This window comes from Triturus cristatus, chromosome 1_1, assembly GCF_964204655.1.
Source record: "Triturus cristatus chromosome 1_1, aTriCri1.1, whole genome shotgun sequence".
NCBI lineage: Eukaryota > Metazoa > Chordata > Amphibia > Caudata > Salamandridae > Triturus > Triturus cristatus.
This window is the reverse complement of record NC_140579.1, coordinates 18,144,035-18,168,723: the sequence shown is the minus strand read 5'-3', so window position 1 is coordinate 18,168,723 and position 24,689 is coordinate 18,144,035. Positions and strand designations below refer to the sequence as shown.

Sequence of the window (24,689 nt, the reverse complement as noted above, 5' to 3'; positions counted from 1 at the left end):
CCCGAGCGATTGCCGCGCCACACATATTGCAAGCGCTCCTCTCATCACTCTTTTATGATTGAAGGGCTGCCCCTCTGCCGACAGCCACACCAGGGTACCCTTTAGATGGAAGGATGGCGGAAGAGGGCAGCGGGCAGCGGGCATCCCCCATGAGGGCTCAGTTAAGGAGCTGACACTTTTGTCCAGTATGCCCTATTACAATGTACTGTGTATTAATTTACTTTTCTTTCCTTCCAAAATAAGCGCTAGGGTGGCTGATTCCATTGTTGCGCTACTGGTGTCTGTTGGGTTCTGAGCCTGTTGTACCCCCACACTAGCTTCCCATGTGAATGGCCCCCATCACTAGCACCTAAAGTAAAGTGCCGAAAGCGCGGCCCTTGACCCGGTTTGCACAGCAATAATAGGACGGACCCGGGGACATCGAAGGCCATTGGCCCAGGGTCCCATGGAGCTGACCTAGCAGCCCCCGTTTGCCTGTGGCCCCCCAGAAGGGCGTCTGACGCCACTGCATCACCATGCTAAAGCCAGACTAATTGTCATTACCAAAGGTTGTTTCGAGTGGAAGGATCTAGAAAGTTGCGCATGTTCCGGTTGATGAAACAGGTGCTAGGAGGAAAACACGTGTAATTACCGGGACCCTGGCAGTGCTGATGCCCAGAGGCATCGCTCTCCTCCGTGCATCAGGTGCAGTGGCACCGGCTCAGAGGTCCGACGCGTCCTCTGCGCCCCAGTTATGACTGTATTACAATACCAAACCGGAAGCAGGGGGCCATTTTACGTGGTTGCATAAGGGCCTCGCCAGCCCTACGGATGACACCCACTTGTAAACCCGAGCAGATTGTTTTTAAGAGAGGAAAGGTCGTTTGGCGACTCCCCCAAGAGCCTGGCTCTAATCTTCAGTGATAAGACAGCGTCACAGCGCTGGGAAACGATGTGTTCCGCCGAAGGCGCTCATTCTCTCAGCAAGGTCTCCCGAGAGAGGGGGGTTAAAGTTCACCTGCTTATTACAAGCATATTTCGTAGCAGGAGTCTAACTATCAGTGCAAGGTTTACAGAGTCAAAACAAAATTAAACTATCAGCCATTTGGGAGACACATGGAATCCGCAAAGGTATAAATCGAGTTAAAAACAAATATATTTTGGGAATGCTAATCTAAATTGGAATGTTAAATAAAAGAAAATGCGTAATGCGTTCTTATTTCAGATGATTGTATAAGCACTTTCACCTTTCTCTTCCGGTTTACTGCAGCGCAAAGAAACGATCACAAAGCGCCCAGAAACCGTCTGGGGAGTACCTGCGCTTTTACAGACGAGTTGAATACATGAAAATGTAAATATAATGAGGCGCATTGTTAGATGGTGAGAAAGATATAGTGAATAAAAAAAGAGATGTGCAAGAACTAGGGAGCAATTCATGGGTTAGATGGGAACATGGAAGACAGGAACAGAAGGGGGGATATGGGAAGGAGTGGGAAGGGAGAGTAACGCCAAAGATGAATTCACTGGAAGTTAGCCCTTTGGATGATTCTGGAAGAAACTAGCCATCTTCACCAGTCTGGTCCACGTGGAATGTAGGTAATGGGGGAAGTAACTAGGGTAAAACTGCAGTTCATGGAAGTTCCCTTCAGTCTTTAGTTTGGAAGTTTTTTTTATTTCTTGACACAGATTAGGGAGGCTGCCTTCGCCACACCGGACAGCGACACAGACCTTGGTGGTATCTCCATGTCCTTGTTTGTGTGTTTAATGCCTTGGCTATGACCTACCTCAGTCTAGTTTCTCTGTAAGTCTAGGACGCTCTTCATTAACACATCTAGGCTCCTGACTGCTGAGTTTCTCACATTCAGGATATGTCTCTGCCCTCGATGGGTTCCCAAGCGTTTGTACCTTCCAACGGCAGATTAGATGTCAGTTTTGCATAGTTCACGCGCCACTAAGGGCTTCGGGTAGATTTGGTTTCACTTCTAAAGGATGCCCTACTGAACTCTGTACTCTGAGCTCTGGGGATAAGGAAGCTTGTCAAATTACCTGGACTTATTCTCTGTGTTTGGCTGAAACGCTGCAGTGCTTCGCCTGAATTGGTTCATGTTTACATCCATGTCTTGCTCCATGGGAACGGTATTTCACTTATTGCGGACTTTCGATTGTGCCAGGATTTGCTAAATCATATTCAAACGACCCACGCTTCTGTTTCCGGCAGCCCTGTCACTTACCCTTCAACAACCTGACTCTATCGGGCATCAGTTCACCACATCTCTGGTTGGTTTGTCCCTGAAGTCTTCATACCAGGTCTCTTCTGTTTTTTCAGATTTTCTTCCAAGTTACTGAATCACGGGGACTGACATGGTTTGGCTTTGAGGTGACCCTCATGCTGTTTAGAGTTTGGATAAGACCTTCCATTTCCTGCCCAACAAGAATGCTAAACATTTTATGAAGTAGGGTCTCATTTTCTATTGAAGTACATTTGAGAACTGATCACACCCCTTCTACTCACAGGAAAGGCGCCATGTTGTCAAGTTTTACCAGGTCTCAGGGTTTGGCAACAGGCTTCCCCTGCGAGGCCGTAATTGATGCTCAGTCAAGTGGCATCACTTGTAAGCAAACTCTGTCTCCCCAACACGTCAAGAGGACACGTGGAAGCAAGGCAGGGGAGCGGTGAGGACTGGCCCAGCTTGATCATCAGGGGGCTGAAGAAGTGGGGGGCTTGCACACAGAGCTCCACTATAGTATTGCTTTCCAAAATCACCCTTTGTTTCATCAGTGGCTAATTTATGTCAGTGATATGTCAGTGATTTCTACAGATGGCAGTCGAAACCTCAACCAGGCCATGCCCCTGTGTACCTGTACTGTCCGTAAAGCCCTCCTAAGGACTCCAGTCGTGTGTGTTAATATACAACGTCACTTAGGGGTCCTTCATGTAAGTCTTACACTTTAAAGTTATCAAGAAAAGGTCCACATCAAAAGCAGTATGTAACTGTGCCTTTCATTGGTTAATACATTCTTGGAGATGACTGTACACTAAGGCAGAATATCACAACTTCCCCGCTAGTTTGTATGCTGAGTGCCAGACTAGAGCGCTAAAGAGAGCATGATGCTAGGGAATCTGAAAAGGCAAATTTTGAAAAGTCATCAATCTGTGAATTGTGAAAATTGGATACTTTAGTGAGCCATTTTTAGGTCTCAACTGAGACAGCGGGTATTGTTAAGCTGCAGGCAGCTTAGAACCTGCCCATTACTGACAATTGGTTAGCTTCACCGTCACTTTAAATTGCTTGTTTCTCTGTGGTCAGTCTGTGCTGGCTTCACTTCCTCTTCACGTGTTTCCTCCCGCCCCTGAAGCATGGCCCAGGCGTCCATTACAACATTTTAGATCAGGAAAGCGGCAGATCTTGAAAGAGTTTCCCCCTCGACATCTATTGAAGCAGCGGCAAGTTTAGGCAGGAGACAACTAAAATAAAGCCATTTTTGGAATATGTAGTAATCTGTATAGTTAATTCTTTATATTAATGGTTTACTTAGTATCATTATATCTTTCTACATATGTGTTAGTCTGTTATTGTAGTGTCTTTTAGAATGTTCTCCTGCTGCGTAGTAACATTAGAATGTATGTGATTTACCCCTGAGTTGGTTTCTGTTGGAGCTGGCTGCTTCCAAGCTAGCTCCTCTTCCATGTAACCTTACAATAAATCCACTCAGGACAACTCCGGATTCCTGCTTCATCACTGCAGGATCAAACATTGGGAGTCTCTTGCCTGAATCAGGTCTATTGACATGTATTCCCAGGTACTACTTCCTCGCCTAGTGTCCTTCCGCTGCTCCTGTATTCAGAGCTACTTCTTTCTTGAAGTTGTAGCACTCCATAAGAGTGCATGTATTTGCAAGCTGTCTCCCCTCCTGTCCCACTTCATGTTGTTCCTCTCACCTCTCCCTTCCATGTTGTTGCTTACCCTCTCCTGTCCAGTTGCTTGCCCATTGCTTGTCCCTTACTACCCATGTTGTTGCTGGCCTTGTCCCTCCTACCCACTACCGTGTTGTTGCTTGCCCCCTCCTCTACCACCCTCTCCATCTTTTTGCTTGCCCATCCCACCCCCGCTCCTCTTTCTGTTGTAGCTCCCCACTCCCATACCACCCCGTCCCGTTGTATCCCTCTCCATTCCCACTCCATCCCGTCTCTTCAGGTCTACATTTCAGCAACGACAATAGGCTTTGTTGACTGTCCACAGTTTAAAACAAGCATTGGCAAATCCAATAGGCCTCGCCTAAGTGACCTATTGTCTTTGTAAATGCTTTTAACTATGTTATACAGCAGCACAGCACAGCCAACTTATTGATTTTTTTTTATTGCTGCCAGGGTGGCGGGCAGAAAGTATCTACACCCTCTGTGTTGCGCGCCCTTCTTTCCTCTAAGATGCCTCTCACCCTGCCCTCCCACCAGCAGTTAAACAAAATGACGTGCCCAGCAGTGGCCACATCATATCATTTTTGAATAAACTTTCAGCCATGATGCACAAGAGCTACGATTGGCAGTCCCTACTGATTTCTATAGTTATCTGGCAGGTACGTGCATTTAATTTGTCTTAAATTCAGATTGCATTGTATTGCAACATTTCTATAGCGTTTACTACCCCTATATGGGGCACTGAAGCGCTTGCATACATAGGCAGCATACGCCACTGTGTTGGAAGTGTGTTGCCTGGTGAGCACAGAGGTGCAGTTACAGTGTTATTCGACACAGCCCATGGCAGTCTGATGGATGAAGAAGTGTGGAAGGCCGGTGCACAGTTTGTGGTTTTCAGAAGGCTGGCCCCTTGAAGGCATTTCCTATGTTCATAGTCCACTTAGCTAGGTACTGCTCTGGCTTGTCCATTCTGAGCTATTCTGTTAAAATTCCTGAGCAGGCATGGAATAAAGGAAGACATGGTGGAAAAATCTTCTGGGATGGACTTTGTTAATATCATCCCATATCTGATTGTCATTATTAAATGTCAAGAAGTGGCCGTGGTGAGTAGCATCCGGACCTGCAGTCATGAACTCGCTTGAAGTCCTCTTTTGGACATCTGCACGTGGCAGCTGTCTTCAGTTATTCCATACCCAAACAGATGGCAACGGGTGGTCTATTGCTGGGCACTGGCACAGCACGGGGTGAGGTACATGACCCTTTCTAGTTTTCTCTTATGTGGGTGTAAGCGTGGCAAGCAGTAAAAGGGGACTGTTATGCAGCCTGCATGAACCACAATCTTCTGAATGCTGAGTGTTACATCAGTTTCTGTGTGGGCGAAATATTGTATTGTAATTGCACTTATTACCCCTGATAGCGCTTGATGTTAGGCAGCACGCTGCACTGCAGGCCAGGGTTAGTGGGGTTTTTGTTTATTGTTGGTTACTGGGATTAGTCTTGCATTATTCCATGCATTTACTCTAATGTCTATGGATTACATTAATAAGAGTTTGGTGTGATATTTAGTGGGAGGTGTTCATGTGAATTCATGCATTGGTTGGTGCTATTAGGATTTATGCTGGAGGACATTAGGTATTTTTAGATGCAGGGGTAGGATTTTAAATAGAGGTTGTGATCTTTGAAACGAGGTGTGGGCAGTTTGTTGAGATACAATACAGGGATTAGGTCGAGCATGCATTTGACTTCTTAGAGAGAGGAGGCATGCAGAGGGCGGAAAGGAGGAAGCGACCCATTTGAAAGAAAGAGATGAGTCGGTAATTAGAAGTTTGAATGCAGGTTTTTTGGGAATATTGTGGAGGTTTTCTGAGATAGCATGTACAACCACAGAAGGAAACATTATTTGCATGTGTTACAATACCAATGTACGCATGGAGGCCCCAGTGCAAACCCGCCGCACCATCACCCATGGGGTAAATACAATTAAAAAATGTGGTTTCATTTCCCCATGAAATCGATAGAAGGAAAAGGCAACACGAGGAATGTTGTATTTGTAATGTTTGTGCTATAGATGCTTCGCCCCCTCCTCTCTGATGTTCTGGGTGGGATGGAGCAGAACAGGTCTGCCCTAGTGTGTTTAATGTGATGCTTCTCTGGGCTTGTGGCACTGAGGCTGTCTACAATCTGGAGCACCCACAACATAAGCACAAGGAAGCGTGAGACCCTACATCCGGCTGTCATTCAGCCTCCTTGTAACAGGAAGAGCCCTGCCCAGAAAGCTCCTCACCCGAGCATCAGAAACTGCACTCCCATCCCCAACACCCACCGTCCACCAAACCTGCAGAGCTCAGGAACAGCAAGTAATCAACAGCCCCTTCCCAATGAGACCTTCACTGAATTTCAAAGGGGAGCCCCACCTCCATGGTTCCTTACTGTCTCCATCGCTGCTCACTTCAGCTGTCGGCCTCCATCCTCAAGCCACAGACATGCAGCCAGCACACCTCCACTGTCTGAGCCCCCCAAACCCAGCTCGTGCCTTTCTGCAAGTTTTAACACATGCCACAAGAGTAAGGACTAATGCATGTCTGAGGTGTTCTGCAACAACATAGATGTTTTCTTTTAAAGCATGTTCTCATATGCCTAAAATCAGCATTACTTTCAGAGCACAGGATTGCGTCATATTTACAGCAATATGCTGCATCTGTGAGCTCTCCCCAGCGCCACCACACGATTGACTGCCATGTGCCAATGCAGGCATCCTGGTGCACGGGTGCCTGCATTGAGGGGATGATAGTTTTTTTGCAGGAAGGATGCCTTCCTGCTCAAAAACAATCACGAGAGGTGATTTCCTCCAGAATACAGCATGCATAGAAAGAGGAAAAAACGAGGATAAATAAATGTAACTCTCCTTGTTGCTCCTCCTTACACATCCCCTGGGGAGGCGCAAGATTCTGACACATTCCCAGATTTACGAAACTTTGTAAATCTGGGAATGTGGCAGAATCCATGGGTGTTACGTGGGAACATCCACAGTAACACCAAAGGCACGCCCCTTTCACAGTGATCACGACCTACCTTTCCACTAGCCTTTTCATGGCAGGGCCGCCACCATGAAAAGGCCCACAGAAAGACAGGGAAGTGGCCCCAAAAAGGGCCTCAAGGGCGATTTTGGACTGTGCATAGGGGCACATGTGCCCCCTCTGTTTTCACTGTCTGGCGTGCACTGTGGGCCATGCACGACATGGTGCATGGTACACAGTGCATCCGACATGCACACCTCGCTGCACTGCGGTGGCATGTGATTCAGGCTCTTTCTATGAGCAGAAGCATGTCGCTGCCGTAGCACCGCTGCCGCAACACTGCCAGCAAGCTTGGAATGCGGCAGTCGGGATGCCGCCGACGGCCACAATGGCGTTCTGGGTGTCGGACCACCGAACTCCTAATCGGGCTTAAAGTCTTGCGATATTTCCTCCTAATGTTGTTGCTACATATGAAGCAGACATAATGATAATATAAAAAAACAACAAGGTTTGTTTGTTTTTCCAGGCATCTAGAGACTTTGAAGTACCAATTGTAGCTCACGTAGATTGACAAGTTTGTTCTACAGAGCAAATATCAGGCTGGCGGCCTGAGGCGAAACTGCTCTGCCTTTAAATGGTGCAGATTCCGCCTATGTCTTTTAGGCGAAGGTGGAGTTGTGCTAGGCCCAAGGAGGCCAATAGTTTCAGCAGGTGTTGATACCCAAAGCCCCTCTCAGGCTTCCGAAGGCTCCCAAACGCAAACAAGCACCAGTTGGGTTGTGGCTTAGAGCCCAGTCTGACTAGCAACCTGCATATGCGAGGGTAAGATGCAAAGAGTTTGGTCAGGAGCTGCTCTGAAAGTCCAAGAGCTGATCAGCCTGCCTTGTGTTTCCTTTCTACCCTCACGCCTCCATGAGAGCCAGATACCGTCCCTAGATCCCAGAGACCTTTGCTGTTTCTACTTTTCCGAGGAATTGTATTTGTGATCAGAGAGCATCATCCAGTGGATAGAAGTTGCTGGGAAGAAAAAAAACATTGGCAAAGCCAATAGGTCTAGCCTTTGTGCAGTAGCGGCTGCTACCGAACAGGGGTGGTGGGTTGGGGATGACACAGAGAGGGCTGAAATAATAAAAAAGCAAATAACATGCCACGTCTTCTTACTCTGTCCTCCTCTCGCATTCGGAAGGAAGCACCCAGCCTCTCAGGATCCCCTGACCAATCACAAGGCTGTCTTTCAGCAGCGTTGTGATTGGTCTGAGCGCCGTTGTTCGGCTCTCAGACAGGGGCTGGTAAGCTGTGCATGTTCTCCACCTAGGCTCTTATGCAGCCTGGGTGGAGAGCATTCACAGTGTGCACGGCGCTTTGGCCAGCCCAAGTCGGCCAGCCAATGCGCCATGCCGACTTTAGGTGCTGCCACCACTTCTCCCCTTGTGATGCAGGGGAGCCCAGCCCCACCTGCCTGGCATCAGATGCAAGCTGCACAGCTGAATGTGTTTTTTTAACCCCTTCGATGCTCATGACGGAACGGTTCCGTCATGAGCATTGGTTGAGCTGTGCTCATGACGGAACCGTTCCGTCATGGCCCCGCCCGCGCTAGAACCCTTCAGCACCGCGGGGGAATCCGCGCAGCGCTGAAGGGGTTAAAAAGCACTATCTCTCAGCCAGTGCTGGCAGGTGGGCGGGATTGGGCAAGCAACAACGTGGGAAGTTACTAGGATCACAGCAATACTAAATGTGCACTATCAACAAGCATTGGCAAAGCCAATAGATCGCACCTTTATAATGCAACTGACAAGATGCTGTCTTTCCTAATGTTTGACTGTAAAGTATTGCAGGTGTGCAGTGTGGTGCGTATGAGTTTTTGTGTGCTGTATGCAAGGTTTAGGTTCTTTTGGTGTGTGGTGTGTTGAGGGTTCATGTATTACTCATGTATAAATGGTGTTGTGTGACATATTTTTTGTGAGTGTGGCTGGGTTCTAAGTAATGCATGTTTATGAGTTATGTATGTGTAGAACTCTGTGTGTGTTGTAGTATGCGTCCCCGCCTCTTCTATGCATGCTTTTGTTGCTGCGGTGTGTGCGTTGGTGATCTGTGCTTTTATTATGCTGCAAGTGTTGACATTTGTGTGTGCTGTGTTGCCTTTTCCTGAGAATGGTTTTGTGTTTGAATAAGTTGGGGATGAAGAAGCTAAAGGGAGTGTGCAGAAGAGAGAGCTACTGAGAAACACCACCATGACAACTGTCAGGTCAGATAGTTTCTACCACAATTAGTTGTTTTGGCAAAAATCTTGCCAAAGGTCACTTGAAGGAGCTGCAGTCACGCCCACAGGTACTGGGCAGTGAACTGATGGATTTTGGGTACCACAGCTAGTAGAACGAGGCTGTGACTGGGAAATAGAAACCTACGGATTCCTGGTGTGGGACGGGTGGGGCTGCCCACCCCAGACACATTTGTGGGATCTCTTCCAGGGTGTGACGTGTCAGCCAGACAGTGCTTCCTCTCAGGGAATGCAGTTTTATTCAGATGTTAGTTAACATTAGTTAATGCACTGCAGAGGTCTGTGTGTAACCAGAGAGACACAGAATTAAATCTTGGTCGGTGCAGTGGAGAATAGTTTATTTTTAGTGCTATGAGGTCACAGCCTGTGACAGAAAGCACTGTGAGTATGTAAATCATTATTTTATACTTGCATTACACACAGTGAAATATAGACTGATACAAATGTGTAAATAGTTTTACAATAAAATGGTTCTTCCAAAATGTAGATTTTAGGAATGCAGTCTTTTAACAGAGCGAATAACTTCCCATGCAGGCAGAAAGCATCACAATTTGCCAATATTTTCTTGAAAATGAAAATAATGGAATGTAAACAGTTAAATGCCTGTGTGACTTAAAGTGAAAAAGAGCATGTCACATCTGTTGTCACGATAAAAGTATAGAACATCTGCTGTCAGAATAAACATCCATTTCAAGAGAAAGGGGCTTCTTTGAAGTGTGTGCGGACCAGTAAAACATAGCTACAAGTAGCAAGAGTTTCACAAAGGACAACAGGGGAAAAGAAAGGAGTCTCTCAACCACAGCACAATCAGCAGAAGGACATCCATGAAGCTGAAGCTATCAGAACTTGGTCCATGCTCCAGCCAAAAGAAGAGGACGTGAAGCCAGCAGGCTCTGGCCAATTGGAAGACAGCAAATAAGAGTGACAATGAAGCCAACAAATGTTAAGCAATGGGTGGGCCGCAAGCCCCTTGTTGTATACAATATATCTTGCAAGCGAGAGTGCATGTAGGGCATGCACTGATGCAGGTGTGACCTAAATATGGACTAGTAGCAGTCCGGAATCAAATACAGCCTTCTAAGATGTAACCTTTCGGAAAACAGGCACCACCCGCTAACCAACCACAGCATCCTACAAACCTTGTACTAAACTTTAGTGAGCAAAGAGGAACAGATACCACTCTCTTCAGCATAAAAGAAGAACATGCCAACGCCGACAACAGGGAAACTGCCATCCAGTTCCAACTGGGTCTGTCTGCTGGGTTCGACCTAACAGACCAACAAATCCTACTCAGCAAAACAAAAGAAGCAACTGGCACATCGGATGCTGCCCATGTATGGTGGCACCCTTCCTGGCCAACTGATCTCTCGAATGACTCTATCTGTCCGCTCCCTCGCAATGACCACCGGTAGACTGAAACCAGAATCAGCACTTCCAGTTAGGATCAGGACTTCTAGATTTACATGAAGCCAGGAATCAGCACTTTGAGCAAGAATCAGTACTTTAGCATAAGAAGCTAAGAATCAGAACATTAAGCAAGAATCCTCATTTTATCACCTATATGAAGCCCTTCAGTGCCATCCTAGCAAGCGTGGCAGTGGGTGTTCACAATTATCTGCGTCCCAGACTGCCGCTACTTCAAAATTATGGGGAACAAGACTCGAGCACTCCTCACAGCCACCTCTCAATTGTCAAAACTGGCTAAGCCTGATCCGCAAAAGAGATCTTTAACAGAGATCTCAGAATACACGTGCTATAGTAAAACATGCCTAATTACACTTCATTAAAAAAGAAAACAATTTGGTATTTAATTGGACTCAGAATTTAACATGGAACATTGACCGGGTAACCATAGGCTGGCGCATCCACAATAAACTCTGAATGATTGAATACTTTATTGTATGATTACCTAAAATCATTTACAAATACAATGCATATTACTTTCGTAATTAAAACAATAGGTTAGTAAAATGAGATCTAAAAGAGGTTTTTTTAGTTTTTTTTAAAGCAGCTAATTACTTATAGATCTGTTGATCAGTGCAATGTTTTTAGTGCATAGTGTAATAGTTAGCGGTCTAGTCGCTACTGGACCGCAGCACCACATCCGCAGGCCAGGCGTGGCCTGCGGGCCTAAATTAAAGGAAGCGCCCGCTCGGGGGCGAGACTTCCTGCTCCCAAGGCTAGTGTGGGCTCAATCATTGCATGCGCTGCGCTAACCCCCGCGCACGCGATCGGTCAGCAGGGGCCCGCTGACACCGCACTACACATAGTACAAGACGAAACAGTCATTGTGGTAAATTTGTAATAGGCAGCCTCAGGCTTCATAGGTTGGTGCCCTGGTATTAGTACATCTTAACAGTTAGGCTTAATGCAAGATCTCTAATGGCCATACTGTGCAGTGATGCTAATGCTCAGCGACAGTAGGCATGTAGTTATTATTGTTATGCTGTTATTTTTTGTTCTTGCATTTGGCATAAAGTCTTTCCAGCAACGGCAAAGAACTTTCCGGCACACGCAAGCTCCATTGGTACGGTCGTGGTTTATATGAACGTTAAAGCCTCCTTGCATGTTCGTACTTTATTTAGGTTGAACATTGTCCTCAAGTATTGGCACCTTGGACAGCAACAGAGGACATGCTCTACAGATTCTGTGTGATATGGACATAAGCGACATCCTCCGTTTCCAGCTGGTGTGGTTTTCCAGTGTGCCCTGTAGACCTGTATTGGTAGAGTTAGAAGCCTGGTCTGCCCAGACCGGCTTTCAGGTATGGTTGGCATAGAGTGACTTCATGTGTGTGGGCAAGGCCCTCTGCGCCACGGATGGCTCTGATCCTTTCTATGTCCTGGGTCCTTGAAATGATCTTTCCCTGTTTTTTTGTAGCAGGTTCTTTAATCTAGCTGTTGGCAGTTGAATGACATGTTGTGTGATCAGCTGGCAGGCATAGTGTACTATTAGCTGACACAAGGTACCTAGCCCATCGACTAGTTATGTCCATGAAGACTATTTGAAGTGCTTCCCTCAAGGTACCCGGGCTTGCCTTGATCACATGATGATACAGCTTCACTATATCTTTTTTACATTCTATATCCGTTGCTGTTAGATTAAACTCAAGTCGGATCAGTGTGCGCCTTGTCGAGAGTGGCAGCCTATAGACCTTTCTGAAAGCCATAATGTACAAATGCTCCAATTTATCGGACGATAAGCCCGGGAAAGCCAGATGGCCATAGCTTATTGTTGGAACTAGCTTGGCTTGTATTACTCTTCGGATACCCTCCGTTGAATGGCTTACAAGCTTCTGGTGTATTTTGCATAGGGCGTGTGTGACATTGACCGCTTTTGCTGCCAGTGTTTTGGTCTGAAATGTTGTTCTGCCAGTATCTGAATTGTACTCCCAGGTAGGTATACTGGTTTGCGGTGGCAATTCTTAATGGACCGATGTGCCAGCTCAGCAGGGAATTTTTGGGTTTATGTCCGAAAACCAATACCTTAGTTTTAGTTGCATTGGTTTGAAGTTTGTTTTCCATGTTATAGAGATGTAACAGAGATGTAACACATTAAACCCTTAACTCTTGCTAACAGAAAAGGGCGATGTTTGTAAAACATGGGAAAGCATAGAACATACATATAGGCAACGACAAACCATTATACAGTGGCCTACTTGAATAAACAAAATATGCAAACCAACAGATCTCACCTTATTGACCAATCGGCTTTGACGATGTGTTCTGCTAATGATGTGTAACATTAGCAAAAAAGGGGAAAAAGGCATTCTGGTGCAGCCACTGCTGCATCGTTCCCTGTAACGTCACCACCCACCTGAGGTCCAAATGTTAGAACCTGCTCAACTTAAAAAAAAACCTCAAATCCCTTTTTCGCTAACTACTGAAAACCCACACGTGGGGTACAAAAGAACCAAATAATGGAAAAAATACTCAGATCAAAGAATGAGCACCTGGAACTAGCAAGTTTAAGCAACCGTATGAGCAGCGCAAACACAACTTCACTGTGACGGATTCTGCAGCAACTAATCTTTTGGAATAAGTCACATCAAAGGATTTCTGTTTGGAATGAATCAAATAACTCCCACCAATTTTACCTTCTAGCAGTGGTAAATTTGCAAAATAAAAAGTGCCGGGGCTCTCCTCAGGAGGCAGAGCTAACAGGAGAAATGTGCTGGTGCAAACTGCCTCCTGATTAGAGCCCTGGCACTTATTATTCTGGAGAGGATTCGGCCTAATGGCTAGAGCTGCCGATTTCGGAGCTGGGGAACCGAGTTCGAGTCTCGGCGTGGCTCAACATACTGTGATTCTGGAGAAAATCATGTGCCTTCCAAATGAGTGTGTCCTTAATTAGTGCTATAAGCGCCGGTGCTTAGGATTAGGTACCTTGCTGAGCACCGGAAAGCACCGTCTCAAATTAAGCACTGTCTTCTAGGTTAGACTTGTTCATGTGAGCACATTAAGCTGGGTCTGGTGGCTCAGTGTACTAATGCATCCACTATAGGGGCCTGTGTTCCACCTCATGATCACAGATTCAAATCCCAGTGGGTCCGCCCAGCCATTCATCCTTCTGAGGTTGATAAAATGATTGAGTTGGGTAACAATAAAACACCTGTTATTCAGCACCAAGATATCTTTCTGGGTGAACGTGCGATTTACAAACACATGTTATGAAGGCTTCGTGTGGGAAACCTGATGCACACTAAAGTATATCAGAAATACTATTATAAGTACCGTTTTCCTCGAGTCAGCTTTATTGTGCTGAAGTATAGCCCTGTAGTCTATTTCGTTTGCTAGAGTATGTTTGAACAGTCTTCACTGTCTTTGTTAAAGGATTCTAGGTACTTGTTTCTCAATATGGTATGGTATTGGCACTTACTTTTTTGTGTATCTCATCTCATCTCGTGGTCGAGATGGATGCATGACACAATCAGACATGCTTTTACAACGCATGCCATTACAACGCAGGCAACACAATGAACGTGATGTTACACGTGTTCCGTTACCATCGAAGTCATTACAACGACTTGCCTTAGGGAAGCGCTGGACTTTGGAATAGTATATATTACTACAGTCTGTGCAACAGTAGGGAAGGTGTGGGATTTAAAATCCCACTACACCTTGCCTAATTTTGGAATTTGTAGATCATATCATCTTAAAACGGGCCACCAAGTGTAGAGGAAAAGGCAGTGTAGAGAAACAAAACTGTTCTCCGTACTGTTTGAAATCATCGAACTATAGGAGTTCTGAAATGTTCCTGAGTGGGTTTTGAGACCTATTTTGACATCATTCAGTTAATAGCCCCTTTAAAGTCAGTTCTTTTGCCGTAGGTGGCAAGGGCTCAAGCCTCTGCAGTGCTATAGCCTTGTGATTTGATGTTAGTAAGGGTCTACACGAAGTCTAAAGAAACCTCAAATACCTTTTATAAAGTTCCACCCATAAATCACAAGCTTCCATATGACAAACGCTACAATACCCACAGTTCCCTAAGCCCCTGAGATACTCCCACACTTGTTCCTTTCATGACCATAAAAAATGCCTAACACATTTTATTTTCCATTAATTTATAAGTATGCTTTAATAGTGACTAAGGCCCTGATTTACAAAGGTTTTACAGTGGCTTAAGGCAATTTTATGACAACGTTGCTAGTAATAAAGTCACAAGCTTATCAAGTAATAAAGTCACTAGCTTATCATCATAACATCTTGGAACCTTCGATTAAGTCATCAGATTCATAATAAAATTGTATGTCTGCTTTGATGATAAAATTATAGGGCTAGTTCTAAAAAAAAACAAGCTATTCATAAAGTTCCTTGCTTCAACCTTCTAGCTTCATGGTGCTAAACCAGGACTGTGTTTTTGGGTCTGGATTACCAATACAACAAGCATTGGCATAGCCAATAGGTCTCGCTTTTGGGGCCTTATAAGTGTTTAGCCACGCAACAGTTGATGTTGTTGCACCAAAGATATTGTCCTGCATAACTAAATACCTAGAAGGTCCCAAAGGCGAGACCTATTGGCTATGCCAATGCATCTCTTGAGGTGTTTCCTTGCCTACGCTCCCATTCATTTTCATGACGTCCTCTGGCTTAGCTCCATGACCAATAGAAAGTGACCCTCCAGGTGCACGCTGATGACACCCAAAACCACATTCAAGATTAGCAACAAATAAATCTAGATTTGCAACATGCCTTAACCCACTTTTTCTACTGGATCAAACAAAGCTTTATGTGCATGGACATAACCAAGACTAAAGGAATTTCCACTTTTTATATTGCCCCTTCGCTTAGGTAAAATATTTCCCACAACTGCAAAAGTGGGAGCCTATGATTCCTGTTAGATGCTAATGCTTTTAGTATCTGCCTTCATTTGGAAGACAGAAACAGAGATTGACTTTCAACTTAACCAGGTTCAAAAAGTTTTCCTTCTACTCTGGGGTCGATTCTGATCCTGTATTTTTTTTTTTCCGTACGACTTGTATCCATAATTATTTCCGTACGAATCGTACAAGTCCCGGCCGACTCGCTTAAATACGTCCGGATGTTGCGTACAGGTTGTTCCGGATCAGAATCGTTCTTTTTTTTTACCCGTACGGTCTTTTGTACGATTCGTACGGAAAGAGGCTTTCTGTACGAATCGTACTTCCTAGGTTGTAAGGAAAGTTTACCGGGTACGAGTCGTACGGAGAAAACGCTCCGTACAACGATTCGTACAGCCTTTTTCCAGGATTGGAATCGGCCCCTCTGTTGGGACCATCAAGGACAGCCGATGAAATCCCTGTGATGGCAGGCCTCGATTATTGTTAATGTGTGATCTGGACTCCCAAAGACAGGCATCAACAGGCTGCAAAAGCTTCAAAATAATATGCCTGATCTTACTGGCAAGGAACCACATCTAACTAGTTCTCAATGTTACAGTTCACTTCCACTGATTTAAACCAGCTACCTGTCCAATCATGTAATGTAATGAGGTGCTTATATAGCGCTCTATCACCCGACGGGTATCCTGGCGCTTAATACGCTGACCATCTATGTACCTTCGAACGTGTACAGCGCTTCGCTGCTTTGTGTCTAGGTTTGTGTAATACAAATAGCACACACATGCATATATAGGTTTTAAATGACTACCAGGGAAGTAGACAATCAAATCCAAGGTATTCTACACTGTGCAAAAACCTTACTGGAACAAAGGCATATAGAAACTTGATACCCACCATGAGCCTCAAGGAGGTATACGGCAACATGTAATCCACCAAAGAAACAGCAAGCAGCTGACACAACAGAGGGAAATCCGGTGGGCCTAAAAGAGTGAAGCGCCCCATGCCGGGGGTCTGAAAGAAAGTATACGAGCTTCAGGAACATGAGAGCTTCATTTTGCTGCTCAACTCTAAATTAATTTCATTTTCCTGGGGGAGGTGTGGTTGCAGCAAAGACTGTCAGATTATGGATGACACATAACCTTACATTCTACACAACTCCTTAATAAATTACTCCAACTGGCAGCCACTGCACACTAAAGAAGGTGCGAAATGCCCGGTGGGGCCAAATGGACGTACAACCAAGGGAAAGTATTTTACTAGAGGCTCTCTACCCGTTCAAGAGAAAGCTCTGGACTACTACGGTACCCTCTAAGCAAACACGTAGAGAGAAATGTTATTAAGATGCCAAGACAAATCAGGTTGCCACCAGTAAGAGCATATTTTCAGTGCTTTTTTAAACACGCACCATTAGGCTCGGTGAGCTGGGAATACAAGGGCCTGGTGTAGATAAAGCTAGAAATAGCAATAGTTTTAACAACACCACTGAAATTTGCGAAATTCTTACATTTCTCAAAATTACCTGACTTTGTGCATTTTTTTAAAACCCAAACGCGCATTTCCTGTTGAAATGTTTTGCAGGATATCAGTGGGAGGCTGCTTCGCACAGGAAATGTCCTGCTGAGAAATATTTTCTCCTCCAAGTATCTCCTGTCCGTATCGAGCAAGAAGTTTTACGTAAGATATTGGCCGATCACATTTCGATGCAGAAGCATAATTATACAAAATTCATGGAATTTGACGACACTTAGTAGGACAAAACTATGCAAGTTCACTCAGCCCTAGCGAGGGCTTGGTCACTGTGGAATATTAGAAGGGCAGAGAGCGCGCAGGGCCTCCGCAAAGCTGAGGCATGGAATACAAAAATATATATGATAGTAATCACATTTAACAATATGCCCAAAGTTGAACACCAAGTGCATATGTCTTAAAGGAAATGTTTAAAGAAAGCACAGGGTGAACCTCGTCGCTGTGTGCCCTCGTTGCCCTCGTGGGGGCTGGAAGACTTCAAAAACATTTTAAGAAACAAGTATGTGTCTCCATGGAAATAAAGTCAGTCAGGGAGATTTTGGTAGGATGTGTGGCCATCCTTAAGGAGTAGAAATGGGTCAGATATTCACCGAACAATGTATTATGACTAGGACCTCCTGCGTGAAGCACGATGTGAGGGGAAAGGGATCTCAAAGGTCGTGTTAAAGTTGTCTATGAGACGCAGGGCATATTTTGAGTATGTTGGTTACATCAACACATCTTTTGTTCTCTGGTCAAAATCATTATCCATCAATGTTGTGTTCCTCAGTGATAAGAACAGGCTGTGGGGAGAGACAGCGAGTGCGGATTGGGTCTCTGCTTATAGAATATCTATGTCTTCCCTATGGACATTGGGTTTGGTCGGGCTGCGGGAGATCAGTGCTGCATACTGTCCTATGCGGTCGTACTATGCCCTTTCAAGCCAATTCTTGCTGAAACTGATCTGTCCTTATTCCTGTTACCCTTAGAAGAGACAATGGGTGAAAATGAACTGAAAACTATAAATACGTTTGAATAGTAGACACATGAAACTGGATAAGGAAATGAAATGAAAAGAACATTTATAGAGCGCATGGCTACCAGAAGGCCTCCCAGCGCTAGGCATAACTAGGGAACGGGTGCAACAGAGTAATTAATTTAAGGGAACAAAAGGGTTATAAGTTGTTTCCTGAAAGCAAGGTGACTGGTCTCTTTCCGGAGTTCCAAAGTCTGTCGGCATTCAGGGAAAAGAGTCTGCCACCACTTCTGGCTCGTTTGATTCTGGAGGTCTCGATTAGGTGAAGTTCATCCGAGCGGAGCTTCCTCCTTGATTTATATAGGTGAATTATGGCCGATATCAGAGGAGGGCCGCTCCCCTGTAGGGATCTATGGATAATGCATAGGGATTTAAAGCTGATTCACTCTTTCACTGGGAGCCAATGCAGGAGACGGAGGGCTGGTTTTGCGGAAAGGAATTTGGGTGTTCCCGTCAAGTCTGGCTGCGCAGTTCTGGATGATCTGCAGTTTATTGATCACTGAGGTCGGGGCTCCCAGATAAAGCGCTTTGCCATAGTCCAACCTAGAGAGTAAAAGAGATTGGACCATCATTTTCTTGGCTTGGGGAGGGAGTAGGGGAAGCACTTTCCTCGCCATTCTGATCAGGCCAAAGCAGGTTGCTCCTGTCTTGCTAGCTTGCGCTTTGAATGTCCGATTCTGGTCTAGCCAGATGCCCAGGTTCTTTATTTCCGGCTTAGGGGTCGGTACCGGGCCCATGCATGCTGGCCAGATGGTTCTGAGCGACGTATTATCAAAATTTACCATAGTCATGATCTCGGTCTCTTCATTTAGTTTCAAATGGGAAGACCCCATCCATTTTACGACTTCCGTAAGACATGCTTTCAGGGTCGTAGAGTATTGTGTGGAATGGTTTAAGGCCACGACCAGTTGGGTGTCGTCGGCATAGGTGACCATATGGATCCCAAACGGGGCTACGATCGAAGCCAAAGGGGCCATATATGCGTTGAAGAGCGCGGTGAAGTGAGGAGCGTAAGGAAGTGTAAGGAAGTGAGCAACAGGCACGGAGGTGGGACATTGGGCTTCCGAGGATAGCTTTTGTCTTGGTGTAGGAACTGCAACTGTCTAACTGCAAGTTTTCACCACTTAATAGTTTGAGCATTTATTTAGGGCTCTAAAATGCGCTGGATGGGCCAGTCATGTAACCAGGTCAGGTGCTTTTCAGGGACAGATTCAAGAAGGGAGGAAGTCCACTATAGAGGGGAACGACGAGGAGATGTTGGTCTCTCTGTTGATAAATCAAAATACTGGCGATGATATTATTTGGCCGACGGCAAAACGACAAGGCGTGTGATAAGAGGATGAGGCCTTGATAAGTCACAAGTCCCAAAGCCACTTGTGAGGCTGGTGATGCAATCAAAAGACCTGTGATACAATCATGGATCCTACAATAAAATCATGAAGTTGATGATAAAATCAGGATCCTAGTGTAAAAACCACAAAGGTAGTGACAGAATTAAGAAGCAGCTTATGCTAAAATCAGGAGTCCAGTCATAGAATCTCAAAGATGGTGATAAATTCACAAGGCAGATGCTGAACTCATTGCACTGATTGTGGACATCAGTATGCCAGTGATAGATGAGAGGTCCACAATGAATTCATTGATTCTCAAGAAGGTGTTGCTCTTCGAGTGAATGTGCTTCTGCCTTTCCAAGAAGCTCCAGTACAGCCCTAATGTTGGTAACAAAAACTTTAAGGGCATATCCACTAGAAAGTCACACAGCACAGAAAGTCACTTCCCTGCATTGCACTGCGTTACAGGGTGAGAGCAGGAGTGCGCTGTATTGTAAAGAATGTGACACATTTTTAGGTCTCGCCTGACCCAGCGCTTGCGCTGGCCTGGCAAGACTTTAAGTAAGGGCTTCAAAAAATGCTACTGCCGGCCACAGCTTGCAGTGCATGTGCGCGAGCTTGAGCAGAGGCGCCATATGGCGTGATTACTGCTGCGCGCGCACCACTCGCGCACAGGCACTGCAAGCTGTGGCCGGCGGTAGCATTTTTCCCCCGCGATCACTTTCACTTTGGCCCCGCGGTTAACTTCCTTGTCTTTCTGGTTTCTATTCACTTTGCCCCTTCTATACATTTCAATATATAGGAACACCTACAAAACTCCTGTGACCCTAGGATGCATTCATTAGTTTGGGAGTTAGAAAGCGCTACATGCCTCGCAAAAGGTCCTTCGTAGCGCTTCGAAACCGGCTTACAGGAGGATGATAATTAGTAACAAATCTGATTAGGAAAAGGGAGTCTCCTAATTAAAGAGCGGTGTGTTTGAGCACTTTGTCTCCTCTCCTCCCGCCCCCTAGACTACAAAACTTGCCCCCTCTTCACGGTTGTTCCACACCTTACCCTGGCTCCACCCCCGCAGGGCCTTAGCCACGGGCAGCAGGATGTAGAACAGGATACTCCAGATCATCCTCCTAGCTCGCGCTGCAACCTTTCCACCACGTGCTTCCGGTCCAACAACAACAACCTCCCCTTCTCTGACCAATGGCAGTCGGAACCGGAAAAAAACATCTCCGTGGTAACCAGCAGCGCTACTCCTAGCCTTCATGGGTACAAAAGAAGGACTGCAGACGAGTCGCAGGTGTGGACACAGAAGAAGGGCCAGAGAGAAGTTTTTGTTCAGCAGAAAAGAAACAGTACCTCAGTAAATGGCTCATTTTTTAGGTGTGGCTTAACAGGTACTGCGAACTTATGTGATTTACCTAAAATGTGCTTTTACTGAGAGGTGCTTAAGTAGAAGTACATGTTTTTATTGGGCAGGCGTTCTGTGCTTCCACAACAAAAAGTGCAATCGTACCACGCATGGAATTATTTTGTTTGTTTACCATAGCTGCCACGTTTCTCAGGTTCATGTGTGATGTGATGCTCCACTACAGGTTTTTTTTCTCTGAATTCTTGGACGGGTAGTTTGGTTTTAAGATGGAGTAAACAAGACTGCAAGTATAGGAATTCAAAGAAAACAAGCATTGGCATAGCCAATAGGTCTCGCTTTTGGGACCTTATAAGTATTTAGTTATGCAGCACAATATCCTTGGTGCAACAACATCAACCGTTGCATGGCTAAACACTTATAGGGTCCCAAAGGCGAGACCTATTGGCTATGCCAATGCTTGTTGCCTTTGTCTCTGCGCTGGCACTGTTTCAGCTACCGAGCGCCAGAGCAGGCCCCCTTGCACCCTGCGCTGCAGACAGGATTGTTTTTGTGCAAGAAGGGGCACCTTCCTGCACAAAAACAAACCCCTGTAGGCTAAATCCTATTTCTGTGTGTGCAGCAGAATGATGAACATGAATGAAAGATATTTCTCCTTGTTATGCCTCCCGTGGGAAGGAGTAAGATTTTGGCACATTCCCAGATTTAGACGTTCTTGTAAATATGGGAATGCATCAAAATCCATGGGCGATGCATGGGCACAAATGCCGAGATGCCCATGGAAAGCCCATCCGCGGCGGAGTAGCTCACTGGAGCGATTTATGCTGCGTTGCACTACTCCAGATTTATGAAGCCACTCAAAGCCACGCCAAGTGTCTTTACATTGCTTCATGAATCTGTCGTACAGGATTTCATCATGCACGTACCACACAGCGTGGTGCAAACACGACACAAGCCCCTCGTAAATTTGCCTCCGGTTTTAGTTAAGGATGTTGATGTGAAAGAGTTGTGGACAAATAACCATGCAACCACTTTTTTAAGGTGAAACCCATCCCCTATTGTCCAGGTCACATGTATTCCTTTTCTGTCTGCGCTCTTGTGTATTAAACGTGTAAGTTTTCAAATTAGAAAGTCAGCGTGCCCCACATCTACGCACTTCGGAGGAAAACTACATGGAGTTTGACCCCACACCACCTCCCTATCACAACATGTTTTTTCAAAGCATACAAAATAAATGTGCCTATTCGTTGAATAGGTGCAAACATAATATGAAGACTATTTTTCTTCACAACTCCCTCATTCTCTGACATAGGGGAGACCGTGAAATGACGGCCATGATCACCTGCTGTCGCACTAAGGTGACCTCACTGCCGCTTGTTGAGGGTACCAGTGATGTCATCAGTATATAAAGTTTGGTTGTGATTTGTATGTGGTTTGTTTGGGGTGACTAAGAAATGTTGTTCTTTTAAGGTGAATTAGCTCATGTGGCGTTTTAGTGGTGGTGAAAACTGTCAATGTCTTAAAATGGGGAGTCCACTTAATCCAACTGCGGTTGACTTTATTACAGAAGGGGGGTTGGGAGGTGTTGGTGGGCCATGACCTTTACTTGTATCAGGGCCTACTGCACCGTTACTACACCTTTACTTTGAGGAAACAATATATTTACTTGGAGTCTGATGCCTGGGTAGATGGATTCGGGCACGTGTCTGGCACGTGATGAACAGTGCCAGCCTTTCATAGGCGCCACCCTGCCGATAAACAGGCTCCTACCACGTCTTGAGGCCAGCCTACCTCTCATCAAAAAGTTCTGAAACTTTGAGTTTGCTGGTTGGTTGATGTGGCTTGGAGTGACCCTGGCCTGGTTTAACCCTGGGCAGAGCTTAGCCTCGCCAGCTGTGAAACAGTGAACGGTATTAGGAGAGACAGGCCACGCGGGGAGGGAGACAGGGGAAGTGTACCAGAAGAGGAAGCCACCCCACAGCACGTGCTCTGCGGCTGCCTGTCGGCAGTGCTCAGATCACACGGTGTGCTTGCACGAACAAGTTCAAAGCTGCACAGCAAGCCATGCAAGGAGACGTCACAACAGAAATACCCCCCAGTGCACGGGGAAAGTGTGTAACGGGGGGCTGTAACTTCAAGCAATGGAATTTGGTGTGCCATATAGAAATCTGGGAAAAATACTTGCTCTGCATTCGCATACTTGTTATGTAGAAACATCAGTGGCATGTGATGTCAGTGTGTTCGAACCGTGTTATTAATCAGGTAAACTGACGTCAGACTCTAGCACTTTGCCAGCAGTGTGAGGCAAAGTCTCATGAACGCCGATTCATCAAGATGTCTGGGGTAACAAAGGTGGCATCACAACCCTTTGACACGCAGTAATATCACAGGGTAAACTCCTTGTCCTGTAAGAAGTAACCAATTTGCTGCTGATTGGCAAGTGTAAGCAGAGGAAACTGCGGAACATATACAGGGCTCGTGGCACTCTGCTTCACTGGCCCCCCTCCTTCCTTCATGACCCCTGGTGGTTCTGGCAGTGCCAGGGTTCCTGAACTGCAAGCCTTGGGTACCAGCTCTAGTCCTTTCTACCTGTAATGGTCATGCTTTGCAATCTGGGGCATCACTCCAAGAACTGACGTCAGACTGCGGCATGATCCCAGGATATATATCAGTGTGACATCACGCCATCATGAAGCTTGATGGAGTGAGTCACACCTCAACTCTCCACAAACGTCAAAGCACTCGGATTCACCCTTGACTGAAACTCTCCTACATGATCGACATGGTCTTAAAACCAAGATGGCGTGGCCTGTATTTACATTGTTGAAGAAAGTGAAACCCCCTCCTCACTTAAAACTGTTTTCAGAATGAGAGCCCCTACCATCTGAGGAGCGTAAGGCCAGTAGCGGCCCGTGCAGGTAAGAGCGGTGGGCCGGGTGGGGGGATCTCGACAGATGATGACGAGGGAAATTTAATTCTTTATTTAATTTTCCCTCATTGTTTGTCGAAATACCCCCCCACAACACCTAACCGAACCGCTCTTATCTGGCCAGGCCGCGGGTGTGTGATGTCATCCGGGTCCACACCTCTACCTCTATGCTGGTCCTACACCCCCCTGAGGCTTGTCCTACACAACAGCACCCACCTCATCAAAGGTCTGCAGAAATACTTTAGAAATATGACGTCAGCCTGTGGCATAACTACGGAAACCTGATGTCCGCCTGTGCCTTCACTTCAGGAACCTGTTACTCCTATGTATATGTGGACTTGAGGTCTCGAAGAGATGTAAGGGGAACAGGTCATAGATGGTACTCACAGATACACGCGGCAGCAAGGAGCCGGCTGGCAGAGTATGGCGACTCGCAGGTGGGAAAGACGGGCTGCAGCATGTAGTTGGCAAAGGTGATGGCGATGACAGCCTGGCTGGTGGGCTCAATGATGAGGAGCGACGTCCAGAGCCGGATGAAGGCTATAAAGCCGCCAAAGGCCTCCAAGATGTAGGCATAGCTGGCACCGGACTTCTTGATGGTGGTGCCTAGCTCGGCATAGCACAGCGCCCCAAAGACAGAGAAGATCCCTCCCACGACCCAGACCACAAGCGAGAGGCCATACGAGGCGCTGTACATCAGCACTCCCTTGGGCGAGACGAAGATGCCTGAGCCGATCATGTTCCCCACGATGAGACAGACGCCATTGAGCAGCGAGATCTCCTTCTTCAGCTTCATGGATTCCTGAGAGTCCGCGGGGCTGGGGCCACTGCCGTTGGCCGTGGTGGGGTGCTCCTCCGTGTTGGAGGCTGGGGAGTATTTGACGTCAGCCATGGTGAAGGAGGTAGCTGGTGTGGAGGTGTCAGTACAGATGGAGCCGCATAGCCAACTGCAAGGCAAAGAAAACAGCAAGACATAAGAATGCATCTGGGTGGGGGCAGGGGTGGCACTTGAGGT

The 24,689-nt window shown here is 46.2% G+C and overlaps 2 protein-coding genes across 4 annotated transcripts in view; both read right to left on the bottom strand.

Moving 5' to 3' along the window:
- LOC146869157 (uncharacterized) overlaps positions 1-2,108 on the bottom strand; it is a 31,515-nt gene extending 29,407 nt beyond the window's left edge. The window contains exon 1 of the mRNA XM_085599657.1: positions 2,026-2,108. Coding sequence (XP_085455783.1) covers positions 2,026-2,108 — 83 coding nt within the window. The remainder of the gene's footprint in view (positions 1-2,025) is intronic.
- The window catches only part of LOC146869156 (Y+L amino acid transporter 2-like), a 181,392-nt gene that overhangs the window by 137,948 nt on the left and 18,755 nt on the right, over positions 1-24,689 (bottom strand). For all 3 annotated transcript variants that reach the window (XM_085640892.1, XM_085640896.1, XM_085640889.1), the window contains exon 2: positions 24,062-24,621. In XM_085640892.1, the coding sequence (XP_085497018.1) occupies positions 24,062-24,566 (505 nt within the window). In that variant the 5' untranslated portion in view covers positions 24,567-24,621. The remainder of the gene's footprint in view (positions 1-24,061; positions 24,622-24,689) is intronic.